The sequence below is a fragment of the Oenanthe melanoleuca genome, chromosome Z, assembly GCF_029582105.1.
Source record: "Oenanthe melanoleuca isolate GR-GAL-2019-014 chromosome Z, OMel1.0, whole genome shotgun sequence".
Classification (NCBI taxonomy): domain Eukaryota; kingdom Metazoa; phylum Chordata; class Aves; order Passeriformes; family Muscicapidae; genus Oenanthe; species Oenanthe melanoleuca.
This window is the reverse complement of record NC_079362.1, coordinates 58,197,460-58,220,160: the sequence shown is the minus strand read 5'-3', so window position 1 is coordinate 58,220,160 and position 22,701 is coordinate 58,197,460. Positions and strand designations below refer to the sequence as shown.

The 22,701-nt window shown below is 38.2% G+C and overlaps 1 protein-coding gene across 5 annotated transcripts in view; it reads right to left on the bottom strand.

Moving 5' to 3' along the window:
• Nucleotides 1–5,388: 5,388 nt before the first annotated feature.
• Nucleotides 5,389–22,701, bottom strand: part of PDE4D (phosphodiesterase 4D) — a 353,290-nt gene continuing 335,977 nt past the window's right edge. For all 5 annotated transcript variants that reach the window (XM_056513777.1, XM_056513778.1, XM_056513782.1 and 2 more), the window contains exons 8-15: nt 19,963–20,135; nt 18,940–19,038; nt 18,686–18,850; nt 16,933–17,032; nt 13,192–13,346; nt 12,557–12,679; nt 11,208–11,390; nt 5,389–10,648 (exon numbers count right to left, since the gene is read on the bottom strand). In XM_056513777.1, coding sequence (XP_056369752.1) covers nt 10,235–10,648; nt 11,208–11,390; nt 12,557–12,679; nt 13,192–13,346; nt 16,933–17,032; nt 18,686–18,850; nt 18,940–19,038; nt 19,963–20,135 — 1,412 coding nt within the window. In that variant the 3' untranslated portion in view covers nt 5,389–10,234. The remainder of the gene's footprint in view (nt 10,649–11,207; nt 11,391–12,556; nt 12,680–13,191; nt 13,347–16,932; nt 17,033–18,685; nt 18,851–18,939; nt 19,039–19,962; nt 20,136–22,701) is intronic.

Sequence of the window (22,701 nt, the reverse complement as noted above, 5' to 3'; positions counted from 1 at the left end):
GTGTTCACTGCAGCTGTTTACAAGGGCCTGACTTACTCCACACAAGCTGTCCTGTACACATTCCTCCACGTGCTAGGAATGTGACAGCAGAAGGTTCCTCCTCCACCCTGTAGGTATGCAGTGACCCCTGCCTCTCAATGCTTGCTGCATGGGCAGCTTTACTGCTACTCTAGAGATGCTCCCATCATCCCTCTATCCACCATTTCCCTCTGTGCTCAGATACTCACTATAACATAATTCCTCAGCCTGGATCATGCCCTCATGCACTTGCCTGAATCAGCCATTCCTGAGAGATATCTGAGTGGGACTTTGTGACCAGGCAAGCAGCCAGGCCAGGTGTGTTTGCAGGGTGGGTCCAGGGGAATGCAGGGCACCAAGACCCAGGCAGTCTTTATTTAGCTGCAACCTGCCTCATGAGAAAACTCAGGGTTTTTTAGCTGTTAGTTAAGAGATTCTCAGAAAGCTCATTTCCCTCTCCTCTAGGAAGCAGGATTGTGCTGCGGTGCCAGCCGTGCTGTAGATGTCAAGGTTGTGTTCTCCATTGCAGGTTTGTTTACTCTTCCTGGAGAGCCTTCACTCATCCACCTTCACTTCACCTTGTATGGTGCCTTCACCTTTTGTCACCTGCCACTGTTAGGTACAGCAAGAATCACAGATTTCTGTTCCCTTCTCTTGCACACAGAGTGGTTCTTCCCAGAGCCTTGGTGTAAGAGCAGCTGTGTGGATCTGCAGAGATGCCCTTTGGCTGTGACAGAAGATAATGTGACTGAGCCCCGCTTCCCCACTGAATTAATTATTAATGAAGCTGAACATAAGAGCAGTTCATCTGAAGTAGCACAAAAAAGAAAGGAATGATTCATACCCGCCCTTGCTAATGCTTTCAGATTTACTGGATTTCCAGTGGCCCAAAATTAAATCCCCATTCCCTCTCTTTTTATTTCTAAATCAGGTACAAAGCTCTATCCAGCTAGAGGAAATTTCAATTTCTCAGAGGCAGAGTGGTCTCTATATGACACCATCAAGTCACATTCAAAACACTCCAATAGCGATACCTGGAAATGCAACATGGGGTTTTGGATAGGAAGTCTACTTCAAAGGGCTTTCTGATCTATTTTTCACAATAGCAAGCTGTTCTGTACTGAAATGAACGTGTAGAGATTAGCATGTGCCCAGAGCAGCATTTTCCTCCCGCTATGAGCACAAAAAATCCCATTGCACGGCCAGTGACTGGCTAAGCTGCTCCTCTGCAGTGCCCTGGCAGCAGCACAGGATGTGCAGCCCTTCTTGGGGCACAGCCAGCAGCACCCCTGCATCGAGGGTGTCCCCAGAAGGCACTGGGAATGCACTGCCTGCTGCTGAGCCACTGGGATTTCATCTCCATTCCTCCCGAATCCTGTGCAGCAGAGGAAAGTTTAGGTACCATCGTGAGGATACCTTTTGCTAAAAGGAGCCAGATTCTAATGTCTGCTCCCCAGGGAAGTGTACCACTAGTGATGCCAGGGAGAGATGGAGGACTCTGCAGAAATGCATCAGAAAATTGTTCAAATTTATCTGAAAAAGACCCTCCAAGTTTTTAGGTTAGCTGTGGGAAACAGTATGGGTATCCCAAAACATCACCCCAGCTGCTATGCCAACCCCCCACACTCCCCCCACAAAACAGAGCCATTGCTTTTCCTTGTGATTTCCACCACAAAGCCCTGAGGATTCTGCAGCACTGAACTGATCAAAACTGTCAGAGAAAAATCCTGCACCACTATGGAGTTTCTCCAGCCTGGCAGCTTGTGCAAGCTGATTGTCAGCAGAGGAGCTCCAGGTCTGTGGTTACTGCCATCCTACAAGGAAACAGCCCTGAAGAGTCCCACTGCTCCTGGATGGTGGAGCACTGGAACCAGCAAACCCAGCAGACCAGAGGGTCTGAGGTTCCACCACAATGTATTTTTAAAGGGAGTCCCCACTAGTCTCTCTGGACAGCAGCTGGAAGAAGCACTAGAAGGTATTAATATTCATGGAGGGAATTCTGGTGAGGAAAAAATGGACAATAGTATCAAACATCTTTAATGAAGCATGAACTTGAGAGTTATTTTACTTACATGTAAGGAAAAGATACCAAACCATAACTAGTTCAGATAAAAGTCATGCTGCTGAAGGCTTTTTCAGCTTTGACAGGATAATGAATAAATTAAATAACAATGGTGTTCATTGTTACTAATTACTGACTGTGGAGGAGGGTGCTAAGAGACAGCCTGTGTCCTGTGCCCCTGCTGGGGGCACAATCAGTGGATTACATCTGCCCTGACCTTGCTGTGCTGTTGAGTGCTGCAGATCAGAGGCTCCAAAAGGTGTAGCACCCCATTCCCATTTGGGAAAACAAGATTTAAAGGCCTTTGAAATTTCCAGAGTGCATCAGCACTGCTGGCTGGTCCCAAGTGAGGGGGCAGCGATACTCCACAGCAACCCTCAGGAGCACAGGTTTCTCTCTGGGACAGCCGCTCTTGACAGCACCTGAGAGAGTTTTAGGGGAGCATTTCAGCCTCAGGGCACAGGCAGTTTTCAGGGATATCCACCCTTGCAGTGGTTTCAGAGCAGCTCACACCACAGGCAGCATGCTGCCCTGAGCAGTGAGCGTGGCTGCACCACTGCGTGGGCACGGAGCACCTGCACAGCCCAGAGCATCAGCGTGGGACACACAGCTCACAGTGTGGGCTTGGGTGTGACTTGCACCTCCTCAGTCTTCCCCAGAGCAGCATTGGCTGAGGTTGAGCCATTCCTCGGGTCAGGGCTTTTTTCTTGCTTTCCTCACGTTTCTCCCCCTCTGTCCTCACTTCACCAGCCCCTCCACTGCTCTCAGTGTGAAGGCACATATGCCTACTGCACAGAACTTCAGAGGATGCAGTTGGAGGTTGTATCCCCTCTAAGAAATGTCAAAACCCTGAGCCAGTTTGCAATAATCTATTTTTCAAATATTCTTTTAATCCCTTTTTTCAAAAAAATTTCCTTAAAACACTTCCTCCTTCTCTCTTCTAACTTGTGTGCTTTATACCGCCCTTCAAGGAAACTCCAGGCAGACCACTTTTGATAGGTTTCAATGAGATCTTGTCTTGGGTTAACCCCAGCCATCAACCAAGCTCTACACAGCTGCTTCCCCATAAATGGGGCTGGGAAGGAATCAGAAGAGTGAAAACTGGAGAACTTACAGGTTGAGGTACAGACAGTTTAATAGGGAAAGCAAAAGCTGCACATGCAAGCAGAGAAAATCAAGGAATGGATTCCCATGGGGAGGCAGGTGTTCAGCCATCTCCAGGAGAGCAGGGCCCTGTCACATGTAATGGTGACTTGGGAAGACAGACACCATCACTCCAAATGTTCCCCCCTTTCTCCTTCTTTCCCCACTTTATATGCTGAACATGATGTCACATGGTCTGGAATATCCCTCTGGTCAGCTGGGGTCACCTGTCCTGGTTCTGTCTCCTCCCAATCTCCCAGGCACTCCCGGTCCCCCTTACCTATGTGGCAGTATAAGAAACAGAAAAGACCTTGGCTCCATGTGAGCTCTGCTCAGCAATAACAAAAACATCTCTATATTATCAACCTTGTGTTCAGCACAAATCCAAAATGTGAAGATAATTAACTGTACCCCAGATAAAACCAGCACAGGGTAAAATAACAAATTTAACTTAAGTCCTTAAAAGATTTGGCTATTAGTTTTCTGGAGTCTCAACTATCAGAAGATTCTGGGGATTTTAAGCTAACTTTAACTGTCTCTGCCCAGCCTCATGCAAAGATGGCTCACAGCCATTTGCTGCAGGCCAAGTCCTTGGACAAAGCTTGCCACTGTAGTTTGACTACTGAATGCTGCAAAACCTCTCTCTTGTTTCCCAGACTTCTTCAGACAAACGAAAGATGGTCTCTGCTGCACATTAGAGATGCTAATATTGTAGGCATCTGAACTCAGTGGATGTTAGAGAAGAATGGAGGTAGGACTGAAAATAATATAAGCAATGATCAATTCTGATGTCAGTATTTGCTGTCTGCCCAGCTCATCACCACTGGATAAATAACACCATCAGGAGTCCTATGTCTTCTCCCTCTTGCTTTCACTAAGGGGTGTTTACTCAGGTGTGATGTCTCCCACACTAAGGGCTTGTTTGTCTGAGAAAGCCATCCCACATTTTGTCTTTAAAGCTGAGATTAACTCTGCATTGTATCAAAAAATTTCTAAATTTGTATAGACACAAGTGCATCTTTGTCTTCTATATCTTTACTCCATAAAAAGTTTTTTACCACTACCACAGTAACTTCAAAGAACTCGAAATATTTGCTCAAAAAACGCAAAAAACTATACAGCTTTGTACCCAGGGAACTGTGACAAAAATCAAGCTCAAACTCAGTTCTCCTAATGTCCATATTCAAACTATGAGATGTCTTTGATGAGATGAGATTATTTTAGTTGGAGATTATTTCTCCCTGCTCAAGTTTTGCTCACAATTTGTCACTCTGATTTCTGTTTGGACTTCCTATCCCCCTTTATTACTTTTTCAGATTTGTCAACCAGTTTGACAGGAGGAAGCTAGAGATTTTCTTTATTCTTTAGACTAAACTAAATTGAACTAACCAAAGGCTTTTATAACATCTTTGAACTTTTTTGATTTTTCTTTTCCTGGAAAAACCTAAGCAAAATTAATCACAGCTGGAATGAAATTGGACTCATCATTCCAGTAAACACTACGTGTGCTAGTAGCTGTGACTTTCATTTTCCACCTTGCAGAGAGATTAAGCCAACAAACCTGCAGCTATTTAGACTATTTGTCTCATTAGGAGACAGAAGAGTCATTTGTTCATAAATACATTGAATTGCTACAGCAGCAGCTGTCTGCACTGAAACAGGGGATACATTTTGGTTTTGCTCTGAAACTTCTCTATTCTGATTCATTATTTTCGTGGACAGAGACTGACAAAGTAGTGCCAGAGGATGTAGGAAGGAAGGCATGAGCTACTGCTGCCAGCTTCAGGCTTATGCATGGCTGTGGTACCTGATCTGCTTACTGAAAAGGTTTTAGCACTGTCAACAATAATTTGGGACTCCTTCTTCCTTATATTAATAGCCATGATACATGCAAGCCATTTTCTTATTAGGGCTGCTAGAAACCTGTGAGGAGGAGCCTGACAGGAGTGACAGACGTCATCTAATTTATCCACCAACTGCAGCATCCTTCATCTTCCCCACACAGCACTTACCAGCATTTTCTGACACAAAGGTGTGAATAAAAAGGAGTCTGAAGAATTCATTCTCCTTGCAAACTAACCCCTTAACCCAAAAAAGGTATAAGAAACCTAAGAAAAAAAATGAACATAGACTTTTTTTTTTTTTTTTTTTTAATTCAACCAGGAGCTATTTTCAGTTAAGCAAAGAGTCACACAAAACCTCACACTGTCCTGAAAGCCAGGTACCTAAAAGGTGCCTGAAAACCACTTTATGATTTAGACTTCTATTAAGGCCATATTTCTTCCTCAAGAAAACACTATAATTTATGAATTTCATTTTTAACAGCAATTTCTTTTTATCATCTGTTTTGAACAGGGATTGTGACAATGTTTAACTGTGGTACACTTTTTTTTGTTTGTTCTGATTTGTTTTTGTTTCTTTATGGTATCCCAGGATATTGCTCCGCTGGACAATCTCTAGACATCTAGTTTCTTTGAACTAGATGTCTGGTTGAAGCCAGTCATAACATTTCCTGAAAGACAAGACTGCATGCCTTTCCACTGTACATCACAACTTTGTGGATTAGGTTCCTTAAGAAATACCATACATGATTGATTTGCTCACATTTATTTTGTATTGTCTATGCGAAACACTCTTCTGGCAAAATACTGTAATCCAATTATTCAGGAAATGTGTTTTCTCTTAAACTATTAAAACTATGGGATGCATGTAAAAAAAGTTAACTTTAAAAAAAAATATCAAATACAGTTACTAGGCAGAATCAACACATGCTTTTATTTCCATTGCATATAAAATTTCATATGAAGGTATTGATGTACAGTACTAACCCATAGGCTGTAAGAGAGGCTAAGAAACCAGTGAAAGAATAGCCATGTGCAATGTTCACACAAGTTGCCACTCTCAAGACATCCCCAAAGAAAATACCGAATTAAAACAGTAACAAGAAATTGTTCAGGATTTCTGTTTTTGTAGTGTCCCTTTTAGACCATATAAAACAAAAGCATTCGAATTCCTTTGGGCCAGGGCTGCTAAAATCTACAGTTTGTGTCAAAAAGGAGATTCTGGTTTTTCTTGGAAAAGAAACTCTCCTTTCATGAATAAGTCGCAAGTTACAAGGGCTGGGCATCACTGGAATGGAGAAGAGGAATTTACCTCAGTCTGACAAATTCAATGATACCTGCTCTGAGTTGTCTGGAGCAATGTGATAAGCCAAACAGCAAGAGTTGCTCAGTCCAACCTGCAAACCTAATAGTAGTGTTATTAAAACATCTAACAGTTTGCTGCTCTTCTGGAGAGCTAGTGCACTATGCTACACACACCTGCACAAAGCTTTAGCTACACCTATATAAAATAAACTTTGGCTACTTGTAACACTAATATTGGAAAGCATTTCCAAGACTGAATTTGTATATCCTACTATGGATTCTGCTTATACAGTGATCATTTGTGCTACTAAAGAAGAGACATTACAGACAATTGTAAAAGTGTATGAGTTACACCCTCTTAATTCTGATCCTTCCATTTCACAATATGCATTAAAATCAAATGTTTATTAGAGATGCTTTCCAAAGCTGTTTCAGCGCAGTTCAGCACTGAAATGCAGCATCAATTATTTATCATTTTTAGGAACAAAAAATGGCTGCAATAATCCCCAGTTACAGGCTGTAAAAAGATATTCAGAGACAATACAATTACATTACCAGAAGTCCGCAAAAGCTTGAACTTCCAGCAGGGTCAAGAATGAAAGTTTATTGTAGTATTACACATATTAGCTCGTAAGAGTATCCCCCATCAGTTAGCAACTAAAAATATGGTAGAAATGCCCAGCCCCAGCCCCAAGGCTACCTTACTTTCAAATGCAGCTAAACAAGAAAATATTGTGTAAAGTTAAGGCACAGCCCTGGGACCAAAGACCTGCAGCTTTTTAAATCAATATATCTTTATGTATTTTATACTTTTCTTGAATCTTCCATAAACGAGCTCTATGGTGACACTGAATATATTACAGGAGAAGAAATGTACAAGGAATATGTATACACAATAGTCATTCTCTCACCAAGAGTTTCCAGATACAGCAACACCACCCTTGACAAGGATGATGTTATAATAAGAACTGATAATTTACAATTAACATTACAGTATGTACATTACAATAAATACATGGTTGTAAACAGAGACAAACAAGACTGTATTACAGGTAAGGTCATTTGGTGAGAAAAATGCATGGCACAAAAAATAAATAATGCATTTGAAAAGAACTGTCAAAGCTTTCTATAAAATCCTTTTCATTCAAGTTTTTAAACTTCTGAATGCTATTTGTTCTATCTATATTCTTTCATTATCCTTTTTTAATGACACAAAACAATTTAAGAATTTAAATACAGCATTACTGAGTATAGCAACTTGCAAGCTAAAGTGTACTGTTATAAACAAGGTGATTTTTCTTTTTTTCCTCCCACTCAATATCCACTCACTGCATGGTTTTATGGCAAAAATATTCACAACACATAAAGCCACTTGTAAATTGTATTGTTTTAAAGCAGTGTACAATGCTAAAACACACTTTGGCAAAAGAGGAAAAAAAAAAGATTGTACAGTGCATTATATCCCCAACTCTAAGAAATGGTATAATTTTCTATGATTTGATTGTCCACATGTACAGGTGTATATCTCACAACATGGTTTTATGTTTATTTACTTTCCATTAGTGCAGAAACAAAACCTTCCAGGTCCTACTGGTTCTTCTGGAATTTATATTGCTTTTCCACTGCTGAGGCTCAGGCACGCTTGGGGGCTGAAAGGACTTTTAGATGTATCAGGTTCAGCAAGAAACAATGTAAAAAAAAAAAAAAAAAGAAAAAAGAAAAAAAAAAGACAAAACACAAAAAACCTCATGAATTATCTTCATTCTTTCACTCCTACATCTTTTGTGCTAAGGCCCTGTGAGGGCTAATGGTAAAGAAAATTATGACCTGGATAAAGGAGATGCAAAATTTATTTAAAAGTTGAACTACTAGCCAATTAGTTTAAAACACGGTTTTATTCCAGATCTCTGGTAATTCAGAAGTACCTGCATTCATCTCTGCAAATCTGCCACAAAAAAATCCAAAGGGAAAATAATGGTTGATGCTATCACCTTTTGTTAAGAAATTATCTTGATCTTGTTTTAACAGAATTTTACAATATGGGAGTCTGCTAGCCTCCCTAGGCAACTATTTCCCATCTTCTACACCCAAAACTACAGTTCTAATGAAGAGTAAAGTGGAGGAAATACAATCTTCTTCCATGTGACCAAACATGAAAAATGTGACCATGTGACAAGACTGAAAAATGACAAACATGAGCTCCTACCTCCCTTTAGCTTTACAAGTTATGGAAGCTTTCAGTACCAATCAAACTGAAAGGCAGAATTCCCTTAGCACAAACTGGATAAACGAGAAAATAGCTAAGATTGAAATAATATGGAGAAAATTACAACTTTGATGATGCACTGCTCACTTACATAGTAATATAAAAAGACAAGACTGGCCTGGCTCTTCTTGCAACAGAGACATGAAAAAATAATACTAATCATTATTTCTATGTTGTCCATCTCTCAGATTAGCAAATGGTTTGTCTAGATAGCTACCCAGATTAAAAGCTACTGGGAGTCATAAATTGGAAATATTACACTAATGCTTTTTTGCACCAGAACAAATATTTCATACATTTATTAGTTTGTTCTGATTTAGCAGTCTACAGCTCCCAGTCAAAAGCAGTCTGAAAAACCTTGTTTCAGAGGATCAAATTTTATTAGAATAGCAAAAGAGGTGCTTTTGTATTGATGACAATTCATTACTCTTTCCACAGGCTCTGGTCCTGTGAATCCTATACCCAGCTGGTATCACTGGGACCACTTCTTGCAGTAAGACAGAGTCGGTAGGATCAGGCAAAAGCACTATTTAAGTCCACTAACACATCTGGGAAAATTGTGATAAAAAAACAAATAAAAAAAGCTATCATACTGAAAAAGTTTTATGTAACAAAGAATATTCATGGAACTCACTAATATATATAATAGACCTTCAAAGCTCAATATTACCATGATATTCTAAGGTGCCAAAAAAAAAAAAAAAATTAAAGACAAAACCCTTAGAAGTATTATCCAGTGTAGTACAGATTTGTACTGAAAACTTGTAAGTTACTCTTTCAAAAAAAAAAAACAGTGGCAGATGAAAGTGTTTTTTTTTTAAATATAATACCTCCATATATTTAATAAAAGTAAGTTTTAAAAAAGATCTCTTTTTCACATATTATACAAAATGGAGAGGTTAGTGCAACCCACTGGGTCACATTTTTTTCAGTCATGTCTCAGAAGATTAGAAATTAGAAAATTATGCAATTTTCACAGCTTATCTTCATGTTGGTAACAGAATCCATTTGTCTCTCATAATTTTTGTGAATTTGTTTTCCAGTAGGAACCTCAATGTTTTTTCTGTCTGTTTCCTCTAAAAATGAACATTATCCAATGTCTTACAATACAATGAATTCAAAAACTATCAAAGCACAGCAACATTTTTTTGGCAGGTGGTACTCCTCTGAAAGCATTTGCTTTATTTAATGGAATCTGCCAAATAGAGATCTTATTAAAATGTAATTTATGGATATTCTCCCCCTGCTTTCTGACGCCATGGAGGTGAAAATTCTGGTTACAATATTCCTGAGTGCCGAACTGAGTCATCAACTTCAGTTTTGATCAACAATCATCCTGGCAGATAACACCAAGTTCTGACAACGGTTGTAGTATGTGACATATGCTTCAGCAATAATTACCTACATTAAAAAAACCCCAAAAAAACAAAACACAAAAAACGCAAAATCCAAAACAAAACCGAAACTGGCCCAACCCGATCCCCCAACCCCATACCCCCCACAAAAACAAACAAACAAACAAACAAACAAACAAACACCTAAAAGAGAAAAAGGAAAGAAAGGGAGAGAGAAAGAGAGAAAGATACTGCGTTTTCATTGTTATGTGTCAGGTGAATGTTCTTCTACCATACAAGGCTCTGCTGTTTGGTTCTCCTCCTCTTCCACTTCTTCCCCTACTTGTTCATCAAGAGGAATTTCAGTGGATTCTGAATCCTGGGTGCAAAGAGTCTTGGAGTCGCTGAAGCTGGTGTCTTCTTCTACTTGACTTCCACTGTCCTTTTCGGTGTCTGACTCACCATCTTCCTCCAGTGTTAGTTCAAACTGGAATTTTTCAGTTTGACCCTGCTTTCCCTCTTCTTTTTCTTCAGGTGCAGGAGAGGGACTTCGAGGGATTGTGCTCTGGTACCATTCTCGATTGTCCTCCAGTGTATCTAAGATATCCTGGGCGTCCGGGTGGACGAGATCTGCCCATGTCTCCCACAAAGGATGAACAATGTAATCTATAAAACCCACCTGTTTCAAACAATAAAAGAATATGATTATTCACAGAGAAATGAACGTCATGCGAAGTATGAGAAATACAATGTTAGAAAGAGACACAAGACGTATTACCCTTAAAGATGGCTGAAAGGAAATCATACCATATTATTATTATATAATAGATAAGATCTTTTACTTTTCAAAAGTCTGATTCAGGACATTGGATGAGGGCATGAAAACGACTTGTTTCCAAGTGAACTGCTCATTTTAAACAACTCCACTGCATCTAGTGAGCCAAATATCTGCTTTATATTTAATTCTGTTTTTGAAGGAAACCCTAATCAGCTGCACAGTAATCTCTTTTGGTGTGTATGCTGCTTTTCAGGACAGTGATGGAATCCCTTCAGCAAACATACTGCCATGCACTATGTTTTCATAGTAAAAGTCTCAATTTGCCTCACTTACTACTGAGGAGCTGAATTAATAAACTCAGAGGAAGAAAAGGAAAAAGTGCATGCAGAAATTATTCAAAACATGACTACGTAGCATTATTTTATTCTAAAAGACATGACTACCTTATCAAATCAATTACCTGCGATTTTTCTACAGACGCATTGTGCTTATCACACATGGGGCTTATCTCCATTCCCCTCTCTCTTTCCCGGTCTCCCTGACGGAAGAATTCCTCCATTATTCTGTCTGTCCATTGGCGGTAGAGATGGAGCGGCTTGGTGGGGTTGCTCAGATCTGCACAGTGAACCATATTCTGAAGAACCTAGAACAGATTGAAAACCTGTGGTGTCATTACACTGAAGAAAAGCATCTCCTTTTTTATTTACATTTCCGGTGACTATAAAACAAAATCTTTAAAATATATATAATGCAAGATTTATTCTAAACTGCGGGAGACTCCTGGATTCTTTGTGTCACGGTGGACACGTGGAACAAGACTCAAACGCTCTGTAAATGCTAAAAGCTACAGTTGCAGTTTATTATAAGAGAGTCTGCTAGGAGCTGCCCAGCACAGCCACATGCAGATTAAAGAGATAAAAGAGGGGAAAGAAAGAGAGAAGAGGGAGGGTAGAGAGAGAGACTAAAGAAGGTAAAGAGCATAAAAGAAAAAGAGGAAGAAGAGAGGAGCAGGGGGAGGGAGAGAGAGTAATGGGATAAAAGGGTATTGGGGTAATGGAAGAGGGAGAGGAGAGGAGAAGTGGGAGAAGGAAAGAAGAGCAAGGAGTAAAGAGTAAAGAGAGGAAGAAGAGTAAAGAGAGCGAATTCCCGTTTCCAATACAATAAATCCTTTTCCATCATGAATATTCTGATCCCTAAGAACCAATCTAATACAAAATACTAATTCTACAGCATTTACATGCAGCCTATAGGAATCCTTATATTAGCATAGTGTGTGACATTCTAAACTCTAAGATCTAATCTTGGACCCTGATAAGTCTTTTGTGACCTTTGGAGTGGCTCTCTGGCCGAGAGCATTGTTTTGACTAGAGTGGATTAGCTTCAGGGGGCCATCCTATTGTGCTCATGGTAATTCAGTAACTAGGGCTTTCCTGTTCTACCTTCCCCAACAATTCACACTAAACAGCCCAAACTTATGTGCTTGTGTGCTCTTTACACTTGCAGTAATAGCCGCGAGTTACCTGGCTTCTGCTGCTTCTGCCACCATACAGGCGATAAAACCCTTGTGAGAAAGAGGATCACTTTTGATAATTTGAAGGGAAGGACAAAGGGTCGTTTAGTCCCGAGCTATCCTAGCACTTTGTTAGTCTCCCAGAGTCACTTAGACCATATCACTTAGACCAGGGAGGAAACAGAGGGAGGCGGCAAATCATGGTGTGAAACAGACAGCTCTAATCCATGCTCCAGAATGGATGGACAATGTCATTAACTATGCAATACAAGCAACCATTTTCACATGCATTTCCTTACCTGAATCCTGTCTGAATAGTTATCAAGAAGCAGGACACCAGAACTGGTCACTTTTTTAGTTTCAACCATAGTTTTTAAATCAGCCAGTAGATTCATATGCTTAGACATATCTGTTGCAAGTACCTAGAAAAAAATAACAAACCAAAAAATGAACACTATATAAACGAGTCTACTGGGGTCTTTTGAAAAGTAATTGAACATATAAAATCAACAGTTTTGGAAGGAATCCATGGCTTCTATGTCTGAATACATAATGCAAGTATGAGTCCTGTATGTTCATTATAGTAGGTTCTCATATTAATTATTTTAAGAATTTGACAAAATCATTGTTCTGCATTCTTCAGAATAGACTGATCAGCCCAAATTTATTATTGATTCAGTAGCAAATCTTTAACTCTGATGGTAGAAAAGCATACATATCAGTACAAACCCAGTTTGAAACAGAACTGTATACCTTCTAGAAATGCATAGAAAGTTATTGAAACTTAAACAAATCCACTGTTTGTGTTTGGGTAAGACATGACAAAACTTTCACTTCATTGTTTACAGGCCTGACAACATGTCATTTATCATAAAAGCTTCTGTGCTTTATTATTCAATGTACTAGCTCTGTGGAAGATGGAGTCTCAACTCACAATGTCAATGACCATTTTCCTCAATGATTGTCTCTGTTTTTTGGTCAAATTCTGGAAAATGTCACAATTTTCTTCCTGCAGCAGCTTGAAACCCACAGCTAAGTGATGATTCTCCAGGACTGATGAGTCATTGTACATCAAGGCGAGTTCAGAATCTGCAATAACAATTGCAGGGCAGAACGTTACTAAAGCCTGCGCTTTTATCAAATCTCTTAAGATTTTTTTCAAATTCATTAGATGCATAACAAGATTTACAGATAAACTTTTAGTAACAGCCCTGAAAGTTACAGAATTATTGACTGAATGTCTTACTAGGTCAAGCCAAAGTATGTTGAACAAAACAAAGAAAAGGCTTTGCAATGATGCATGTACATGTGCCTGGAGTGGCAAGTTAGAAAAAATATAAGAAAGGTAATTTTCAGAATAAATTTTAATATCTGCAACTTAGGAAATATTATATGCATAATATATGCACAAACACATCTCAACTAAAACATACTCTGCTGTCTTCTCATGCCTCTCTCCGTCATAACATCTAAAATTCTATTGCTAGTCAAGTTTCAGCTTTCCAGCACTTTGACCTGGGAATACACAGCTGAGGCTTTTCTGCAGGTCTGCTGCAGAGCATACACTTCTTGGTTTCCAAATCATGTCTTTCTGCAGTTATCTAAGGTGCTCAGATGCCTAGTGAACTAGGCTTAGAGTTGTTAGTCCATGACAACTGAAGGCTGGTAGGATGGTAACAGCTAGCTATGCTTCTGTCTTTTTCATGTAATGTCATGTGGAGTGAACATGCAGGCAGTGGCCTTGCCTGCTGCCTTGTTTGAGTGTGGTTGGTCGCTGATGCTGTCTGTAATATTGCCTGCACCCATGGAATTATTCTTACCTCAGTCACCCCATAGGGCTGTGAGAATAATACACACCTTCCCAGCCATGCCTGTGCTAAGGCACACCTGAAAGGTCAGCTTAGACCTGCTGAACAGACAGCTCTGAAAAATCAAAGCAGTTGCAAAACTTTCTGCACAGATTTAGCTTTAACCCAGGAATACTGCACAGTCAGCTTGCATATGCTTTAAGATACAGCTTGTTAAAAAATCTATCACAAAAAAGTCAAATACTTTCTCTGCAATCATACTTTTCATGTGCTATATTAGCTTCTATTTATTACAGCTGTTCTACCCTAAGTCTAAACATACATCAGTCTATTCCAGTCTTTGTCCTCTTTTCTTCTTTTACAGAAGCTATGTTTTAAAATGCCTCCAGTTCAATGGGAGACCTTTAAAAGCTTTGATCTTCAGATTTCATTAATCTCATTATCTATTCTCCTGCTGTCTTCCTCTCCCGTCTTGAATAAATCGATCTGTTGAATCAGGAAACTCTTCCTGTGCCTTGCCTTATCCCAAAGGCAGCAAAACCATAACAGCAGAAGTAGAAAGAAAGCAAGTTTGTAAGATGATTGCTCTTTCATATTTCACAGAACACATACAAGGCTTGCACACTTGTTTTTCTTATGCAGAAAACAGGCAGTAGTTTATTTTCCTTTCAAACAGCCTTCTAACAAACACTCCACATTGCCAAAACACTTTGGAAGAGCTGGAACTACTGAAACAGCTAAAAAGCACTCAAATTCAAGATGGATGTAAAAATGGAAGAAAGTTTCCCTTTGGTAACCTGTATAACACATTATAAAATACAAGAATACTTTTCTGGAAGTCAGAGTTACAATGGCAAAATAAGCATCTTCTCTGATGCTAATTACTTCATATTTTTTTTTTTTGTTCTATAGCAGCATTCAAGAGGGATTAGTTTAGTTGACAACTCTGTAATAGACTTTAAACAGGAAAATAATAGTCCAAAAAGTCACAAGACTAATAATAAAAAATAAGATGGAAATATGGCAAATATGTACATGCTTCAAGTAACATTTTTTTAAATGCTTTCTTATATTTACTGAAATCTTAATATATTGTTTGGTTCACTGGAAAAACAAAATTAGATTGGAAGCAAATTATCTTCTGAATATTTTGTATTTAACAAACCAACATTAGATGGTCTTTTTCTGTCTCTGTCCCTGCAATTTCTTTCTTGTACACAGAAAAATTTAAAAGAAAAAAAAATCTTTGTTTCTTTCAGCCTTGCAACTGCAGTTTCAATTAGTGTTGTTATTTGACTGACACATAAGCCTTTATCAAAAGCTGAATTGAGAAAAACAAGATATATTTTCTAAGCTGGTAATTATCAGCATGAATATGACTCCTACATTAGCTGAATTTCAATCTGTCTAACCAGTAGCACAAGCTTTATGCACCACTACTCATCCCCTCAATTAAGTCAGCCCCCTTAAACTTAAACAATTCATTGATTTCCTCATAGAACCTTGGACTCACCACTATAACCTGGTACTCAATTTCTGACACAAAAAGCAAAAAACCTATACTTACATATGCCCACTCTTTAAGAATTCAGATATTATACACATTGTTTTTTGCACAAAGCTTGACTCACTCTCTGCCTGTGCTACCCTGCTGAACTGTACTGGTCCTCAGTAAAGCACAAAAATCCAGAGTCAATCTTAATCCTCACTGTAGGTGAGTCATCAAATTAAATTTCATTATAGGTGGCCCTTAGGCCATTGAGACAAGCAAAACTAGGTGCAGGTTAAACTGAAGTGCATGTCTTGCTTGAATATACAGCAGCAATGAGTCAGAGGAGGAGCTCCCTTCTTCAAACTTTACTGCTGATTTGGGGTCACTTTCTTTTAACACCTGTGAAACAGATTCACCCATGTGCAGAAGTGACAGTATCTATAAATGTGCAACCAGATAGGTCAAATACACAAGCCTAGGTATGTTTCCATTTCTGTTGCTTTTTATTCTTCTGTGCTTGGATTATTAGTGCTTCCCAGTCAGTTATCATAAAAGGAGAAGTTGTCAGAGAGCAGAAGAAATAACATAATATGATGGAACTTGTACTGGCCTACAATGTGCTACCTACTGATAATAGTGACATAAGTCAACAAAATTCAAGCAGGCTGCTGCTGGGCCAACAATGAGTAAATATGTCATGATCAGGTTCAGTAAAGTGTTTTTCTTTCAGGAGATGAATACAGAGAGGATAGAGGTTCAGCAATGTTGCAGACAACAGCCTTGAGGAATGCAGAAGTATATTGGGTTTCAAATTTGGAGATGACATTAGGGTCATAAAAAAACAAAGAGGTTTATCATAGCTGCAGAAACAGGGTGAGGAAATTCAGTCTACAAGGCATGAGAGATCAAAGCCAAGTACAGGATCCAGGCAGAGATCATCCTGACTGTCTGTTTGCTAAAGAACAACTTGCTTTTCTGCTTTCTAAATTTCTATCCTTGGTCATGTCATATATTTCCAATACAAACTTTCATCTTGCTTTTTAAAAAAAAAAAAAATCCTCATTCTCTTCCTGAAATTTTACCTATTTAATGTAAATCAACTATATTTCCAGGGGAGACAACATGCAATACATGGAAGCAATGCCAAGTTTAGAGTTCGTACCTTAGTAATTCTTGCTAGAGTGTACTATGTAAATTATTTCTAAAGTTACAAAAAAAGTAAAGTAATATCAGGTTTAAAATATAAACATCTATCTAATCAATGTGAAAAGTTAGAGATAGAAGCCAACAAGATGTTATAAACTGTGTATTTTTCAGGTGCTATGTGCAGATCTCACTGCAAATTTTTGAGAAAACCACTGAACATCAAACTTACTTGTGTTGATAAGAAACTGGTTTGAAACTCCAGGATGATCTACATCATGTATTGCACTGGCAAAAATTGCTGCAAGGATCTCCAAATCAGTAAACACCGCCTAGAATATAATGAAACAGAAATGACAATCCCCAGCCAGTGAAAAAGTGCTTTCAGTAGAAAGGACTCTGCCTTGAATCTGTATGTGAACAAGCAAAACACTTTTGAAATATACCATGACCTCTAGAGACTTTACACACAAACTATCAATCCTTTGAAAAATCATCAATTATGTAGAATTTCATAAATATTTCAAGTTTGGCCAAAGTAAAGTGATTTGTATTGCATACAGAGAGCATTACTAAATTCTGTCACAACTGAAGTATTTTCAGCTTCAGTCTGTAAATAAATCCACCTTAATTAGACAATTAAGTACAGGTTTCTAATTTATATCACAAATTAAATATTTCAGCTTGACTCCTGTGTATTGTCCTTTACGTGAAAGGCACACATCTATGTAATGCTAAAGGAAATAGTGACAGACTACACAATATGTCACTTAGAATTTACTGATTTTCTATTTGTATGAGATTATTAGGAAGACAGGAAAAGAGGACTGCAGTGGACTTGGAATGTCACTGAGCTCAGCGCCCTGTTGTCAGAAGCACCCACATGATGCAAATGCTTTCAAAATTGATCAAGGACAGCTCAGAAGTGCACAGACCAGCAGTGGCACTGGGCAGACATTGCCATTTCATCGACCAAAGCTCTGCTGAGAAGGCCATGAACAAAACTGATCTGGGAAAAAAAGCCCCAAAATTTTACTGATGACTAGCTCAGCTGTGCAGTGAACTGAGTGGTGTTTTAAGAACTTCATCTGATCTTTCTTCTTGAGGGTAAGAAATCTTTCTCAAGAGATTTCCATGTCTTTGAGGATACAAACCTGTCAACAGTCTCGAGGTCCACTTATAATCCTCATTTTTAAGGAGAAGGTAAAACAGATGGCTTCAGTGACATTAAATATTGGCCATTATAGGAAAGAGTCAAAATGCCCTTCTTGAAAATGGAGATAAATCCTTTCGAACTAACAAAATTTATACTGCTTCATTTACCTGAATTTTTCTAACCATTTGCTGGGATGCATCAATGTCAACACTTGCTATGTTAAGACCTGAACTGGGCTCAAAGGAGGGAAAATCTCCAGCTCTCACATCCTTCTACTTCAGAGATTTAAGAACTTTCAGGAAGAGAATTGCTACAAAAAGAACAGATTAATTTTTTTCCCCAAACAATTTTGACCTATTTATGGGGCAGGTAAAAAAAGAGATAGGCAAGTTAAAATCTAGTACATGTTCCAATCTGTCTTAGAAATAAATACAAAAGTAGTCTTTCCAGATCAGAATAAACTTTCCTAATAAAAATTCCACTTACTGTGGTTACATGGAGTCCCACTTGGGAAAAAACTACAGAACAGGATGTAGCATAAATTATAAGATGGTGGAAACAAGATATGCATTGTCTTACAGTGAAAAATGTTATGACAACAAAAATCTGCATGATTTAAAATGAAAAGACATGATATTTTCTGCACAATATTTACACGTAACTTTGAACCTCACAAAGTATCTTTAAAAGAACAGAGTTCATTAAAGAGATGCTAAGATCTATTTTAAAAACATTGCAGAAACTAAGATCTTGAATATTTAGTTTAGAAGACTCTCCAGTGCCTGCCCTTCTCTCACGACTGCCACTTTTCTTCTTCAGTGTAGTTTACCTCTAATGCTGGTGTTGATAGCAGGACATGGGTTGACTGAACAACATCTGCAGCATGTATGTTATTGTGGTATGCCACATCTGCATGGTAGTGGTCTTCCAGAGTCATCAAGTAAGTTATTAAAGTATCTACTGGAATCTTAAAAGTTTTTAACAAGTCCCGCTCCTATAAAAGTAAAGGAAAAACAATTAGATTTCAAAACACAGAACAATCTCCAAGATAAGAAAAAAAGCAGCAGGACTGCTACTACTTGCCTGAAAAATAGTGTGCATGATGACAGTCAGAGGTCTGTTTCCAGATAACTCTGCTACTCTGAAAACTTGAAGGCCCCACTTGTTCAAATCTTCAAGTTCCTAGAGTAGAATCAAGCAATGAACAGGTTGAAACCTAACACAAAAATTCCTGCAATTTTTGAGAGAAGCAATTATAAACAGAGGACTCATTCACACCCAGCCACTGTGCAAGTTACATGCTCAACTTTGCAAGGACTAAACTCTAAACTCTGCAGCTGCTGCTAATCTTGCAATATCGGAATTTACATCCACACGTGTTTCAGATTTTACTTGTCTAAGCAGGAAAGACTGCCTCTTAAGTGGATTGCTCCAGAGGGAAAAATTCTACAGTATCTTGAATGAATTTAACTGACACACTTTGCTATCCCATTGTCCATTGACAAGGAAGTTCAGTGAGAAGAAAACCTCCAGAGATACTGCAATTCTGCTGCTCTCACCCTGGTCCTCAGAAATACTCTTCAATGTTAAGATTGGCATATTTTAAAATGCAAAACTCAATCAAAAATCCTTTTATGCCAATTTTCTATTGTTACAAAGTAGTTAGCTGCCGATGCAAAAAATAATAAGAAATTTCATTAAAAAAATAAGAGAAAGGATGTATGTAAAATGACACAGCTAAAAATAGGAAGGGTAGCTCTAATGCTATACACACTGGTGCAATTTTAAAAAATAATTTCTGTGACATTATAAAATACATTTAGTCTTCAATCTTCAGATACTATTTATGAATTGGCAGTTTTCTTAATGCATACACAAATGATAATTTACATTTCATCTCCAGATTAAATTATCTTCATGTTGAAATTAACCCTTATGGTCTGACTCTGATTTTACTTGCTATTCTACTCCAAAAAATTTGGATTATTTCAAGTGATATCAATGCTTGGTGCTGCATCTTGAAATCAATGTATATAAGCAGAGGATGGAATAATATTCAAAAGCCCACACTCTGTTTATATAAATTCAAGGATATATATTCTCTACCTTGGCAAGGACATCTTCTTGGTCTGTTTTAACTCCGAACCTGGGAATACTGGAATTAGTTAGGCTGGAGCTGTGCATGAGTTTTTTGACTCCACTGATCTGGGACATTGGCCTCTTCTTTTTCTCTTTCTCTTTCTGTGTTGGAGAAGGGATTTCAACTTCATGTTGCTTGTCTTCAAAAGAGAATAAAAAGAGAATAATTTATTAAATATTTATAAATATTATGCAACTTATGGACTTTCTAATTCTTAGAAAAACTTCTTTTACGATTTTGCAATAGATTCTTTCTATCAAGATCATTAAACCCATGAAGTTAAATATAGACCTATACTTCAGTACAAGCAGACCTCTTTTACTCAAATTGCCTCATTATTTCTGAATTGGTTATAAAAGCAACTTGTGACTGTCTGATTACCACTTCTACCATGTCCCTAGTGCTGTAGAAAGGGTCAATCACCTCAGTCTAAAAACGATATTACAACCACAGAGGAATGCATTTTTCAAGAAAAAATAATTTTGTTTCTTTTTTTCAGGAGAAACATTCTCTGAAATTGCATTTCAGAAACTGTCTATGTGTGTCCTCCTGTAAACCTTTAGAAAACTCTTTCAGGACTCGAAGGATTTTCAGACTTGTGGACTGGTCCTGTCTAGGAAGACTGTATAACTTGGAAAGCCTTTTCCCAGCCACATCTACAAGCACTTTGGATTGCTGGCAGTTCACAACACCAGTGCAATGATTCTGCACCTCCCAACTAGAGCCAATAATAATGACAAAAAGAGTGCTTCATTGACCTTTGAATTTTGCTGTGGGCTTTTGCCCCCATAGCAGTATCAGCAGCATCACTTAATAAAATTTATCAACATATGTGACAGCAAAACTTTAGACAAAAATTAAAGTGAGAGTAAAGTATATTTAGGCAACTGCCACAGGATTGCTGCAAAAACAGTATGGGGCTGTGAAGCATTGCAAATATCTGCCCCAAAGAAATCCAAGTTAGTGCAATAGAGGGCTTTTCTGTCAAAACTTCTAGGAACATGAACTATTTTTGTTCCTTTTATTCATGCTGCAGTTCAATCTAGAGTTTAATGACTCCCTTCAAACTATCTCTTTTTGTTTGTTTTTTCTTTTGCTGAAATGTATCTCCACCTTTTCTAGATCTCATTGAATAAACCAGTAAAACCACTAAAATCCAGAAAAGATGTTTCTGACAATGGGCATGAGCCAAAACAGCTAAAAAACATCTTAAACCAAAATAAAATTATTTAGAAAGTTAGAAAAATTGGAATTTTTACATGTGCATTTTTTCCTTTCTGCAATATTTATTTCCAATACCGCCTTTGAAATCAGAGGAGGTTAGCAAGTCCGTTTCTAATTACCAGCTTGTTATATGTTTACTTCTTCTTTTTTTTTTTTTTTTTATTTATTTATTTATTTATTTATTTATTTATTTATTTATTTATTTTTTTTTTTTTTTATTATCATTTAACAGATACATTAATGGACACCTCAAATTCCAAACGAATCACAATGAAGGAGACACTCTGGAGATGTCACCAGGTTGCAGCCTGCAGCACTGAGTCCCCGAGCAGCCCATCATACTTCACTTGTAAGGGGAGAAAGGGGAGGTGGAGCACGCCAGCCCCTGTCTGCTGCAAACTGACAACAGATGAGGAGCTGAGAATCGTGCTTGTGCTTTGATGTTTATGGTTTCAGTCATATGCACAAAGTTTAGACCCATCAAACAGAGGTTCGTTAGCTGAACTGTCAGGCTAACTCAAGTGAAAGGAAGTGTGTGTCTGAATGACTCAAGATCTCCACAGAAACTCCGTGGGACTGCCTCTGCTTTTGTAACTTCGAGCACACAGGGCTGTGCCCATCTGAACATCCAGAAAAGACAGCTTGCCATTTTGACCCTGTTTAAGCTATGCTCAATGACAGTTCTCAAACGTTTTCCATTCATAGAAAACAGGTTAATGATGCTGAAAAAGAAAAACATTGCATGTTACTACACACAATGTAGGAGCCTTATGTCTTATACACGGATTATATTTCTTGTCATTATAAATAACTTCAAATCTTCATATAGCCCTAAAGGAAAACAGTTTGGATTTGTTTCTTGGATTTGGTTCTGTTTTGTTTTTTTTAAATAAGAAGAATGGAAAGCCCTATTTTTTCATGACACCTTCCTAAATTAAAAATGTGAGAAAATCTGTAGATAGTGAGGAGGTAAATAATGTATTTTTAAAAAATTGGATAATAATGTGAGAAAATTTGTAGATAGTGAGGAGGTAAATTATGTATTTTAAAAAAATTGGATAATAAACTCATTAAATATTTCTAGGGAGACAATTTTTTCTCTTTACATAGATGTTCAGAATCTATATACTTAGACTGTATATTTTGAAAATATGTAAGCAATATATCTGTAGATGAGGTGTTTTCACTATTGTGCTGCTCTTATACCTACAAATTTAAGTATCTAGTTTTTCATGCATACAGAAAATAGTGCCCATGGTCCAGTAAATTAGAAGTGATTGACTTTCCAGCCCTCTCTCTGCTCAAGACTGAGATCTCAAGTGGAAGGCTGATGGATGCATTTCTTTACCCTGTCAAAGTAAGTCTTAAGCTTTCAAGTGAGAGCAATCAGAAGCTGGCATCCCAGTCTCCACAGCCTAAGTGGGTCATCCTTCCAGGCAACTGCACACTGTGGTTTTCAGGGCATCTGAAGCTGGGCAATA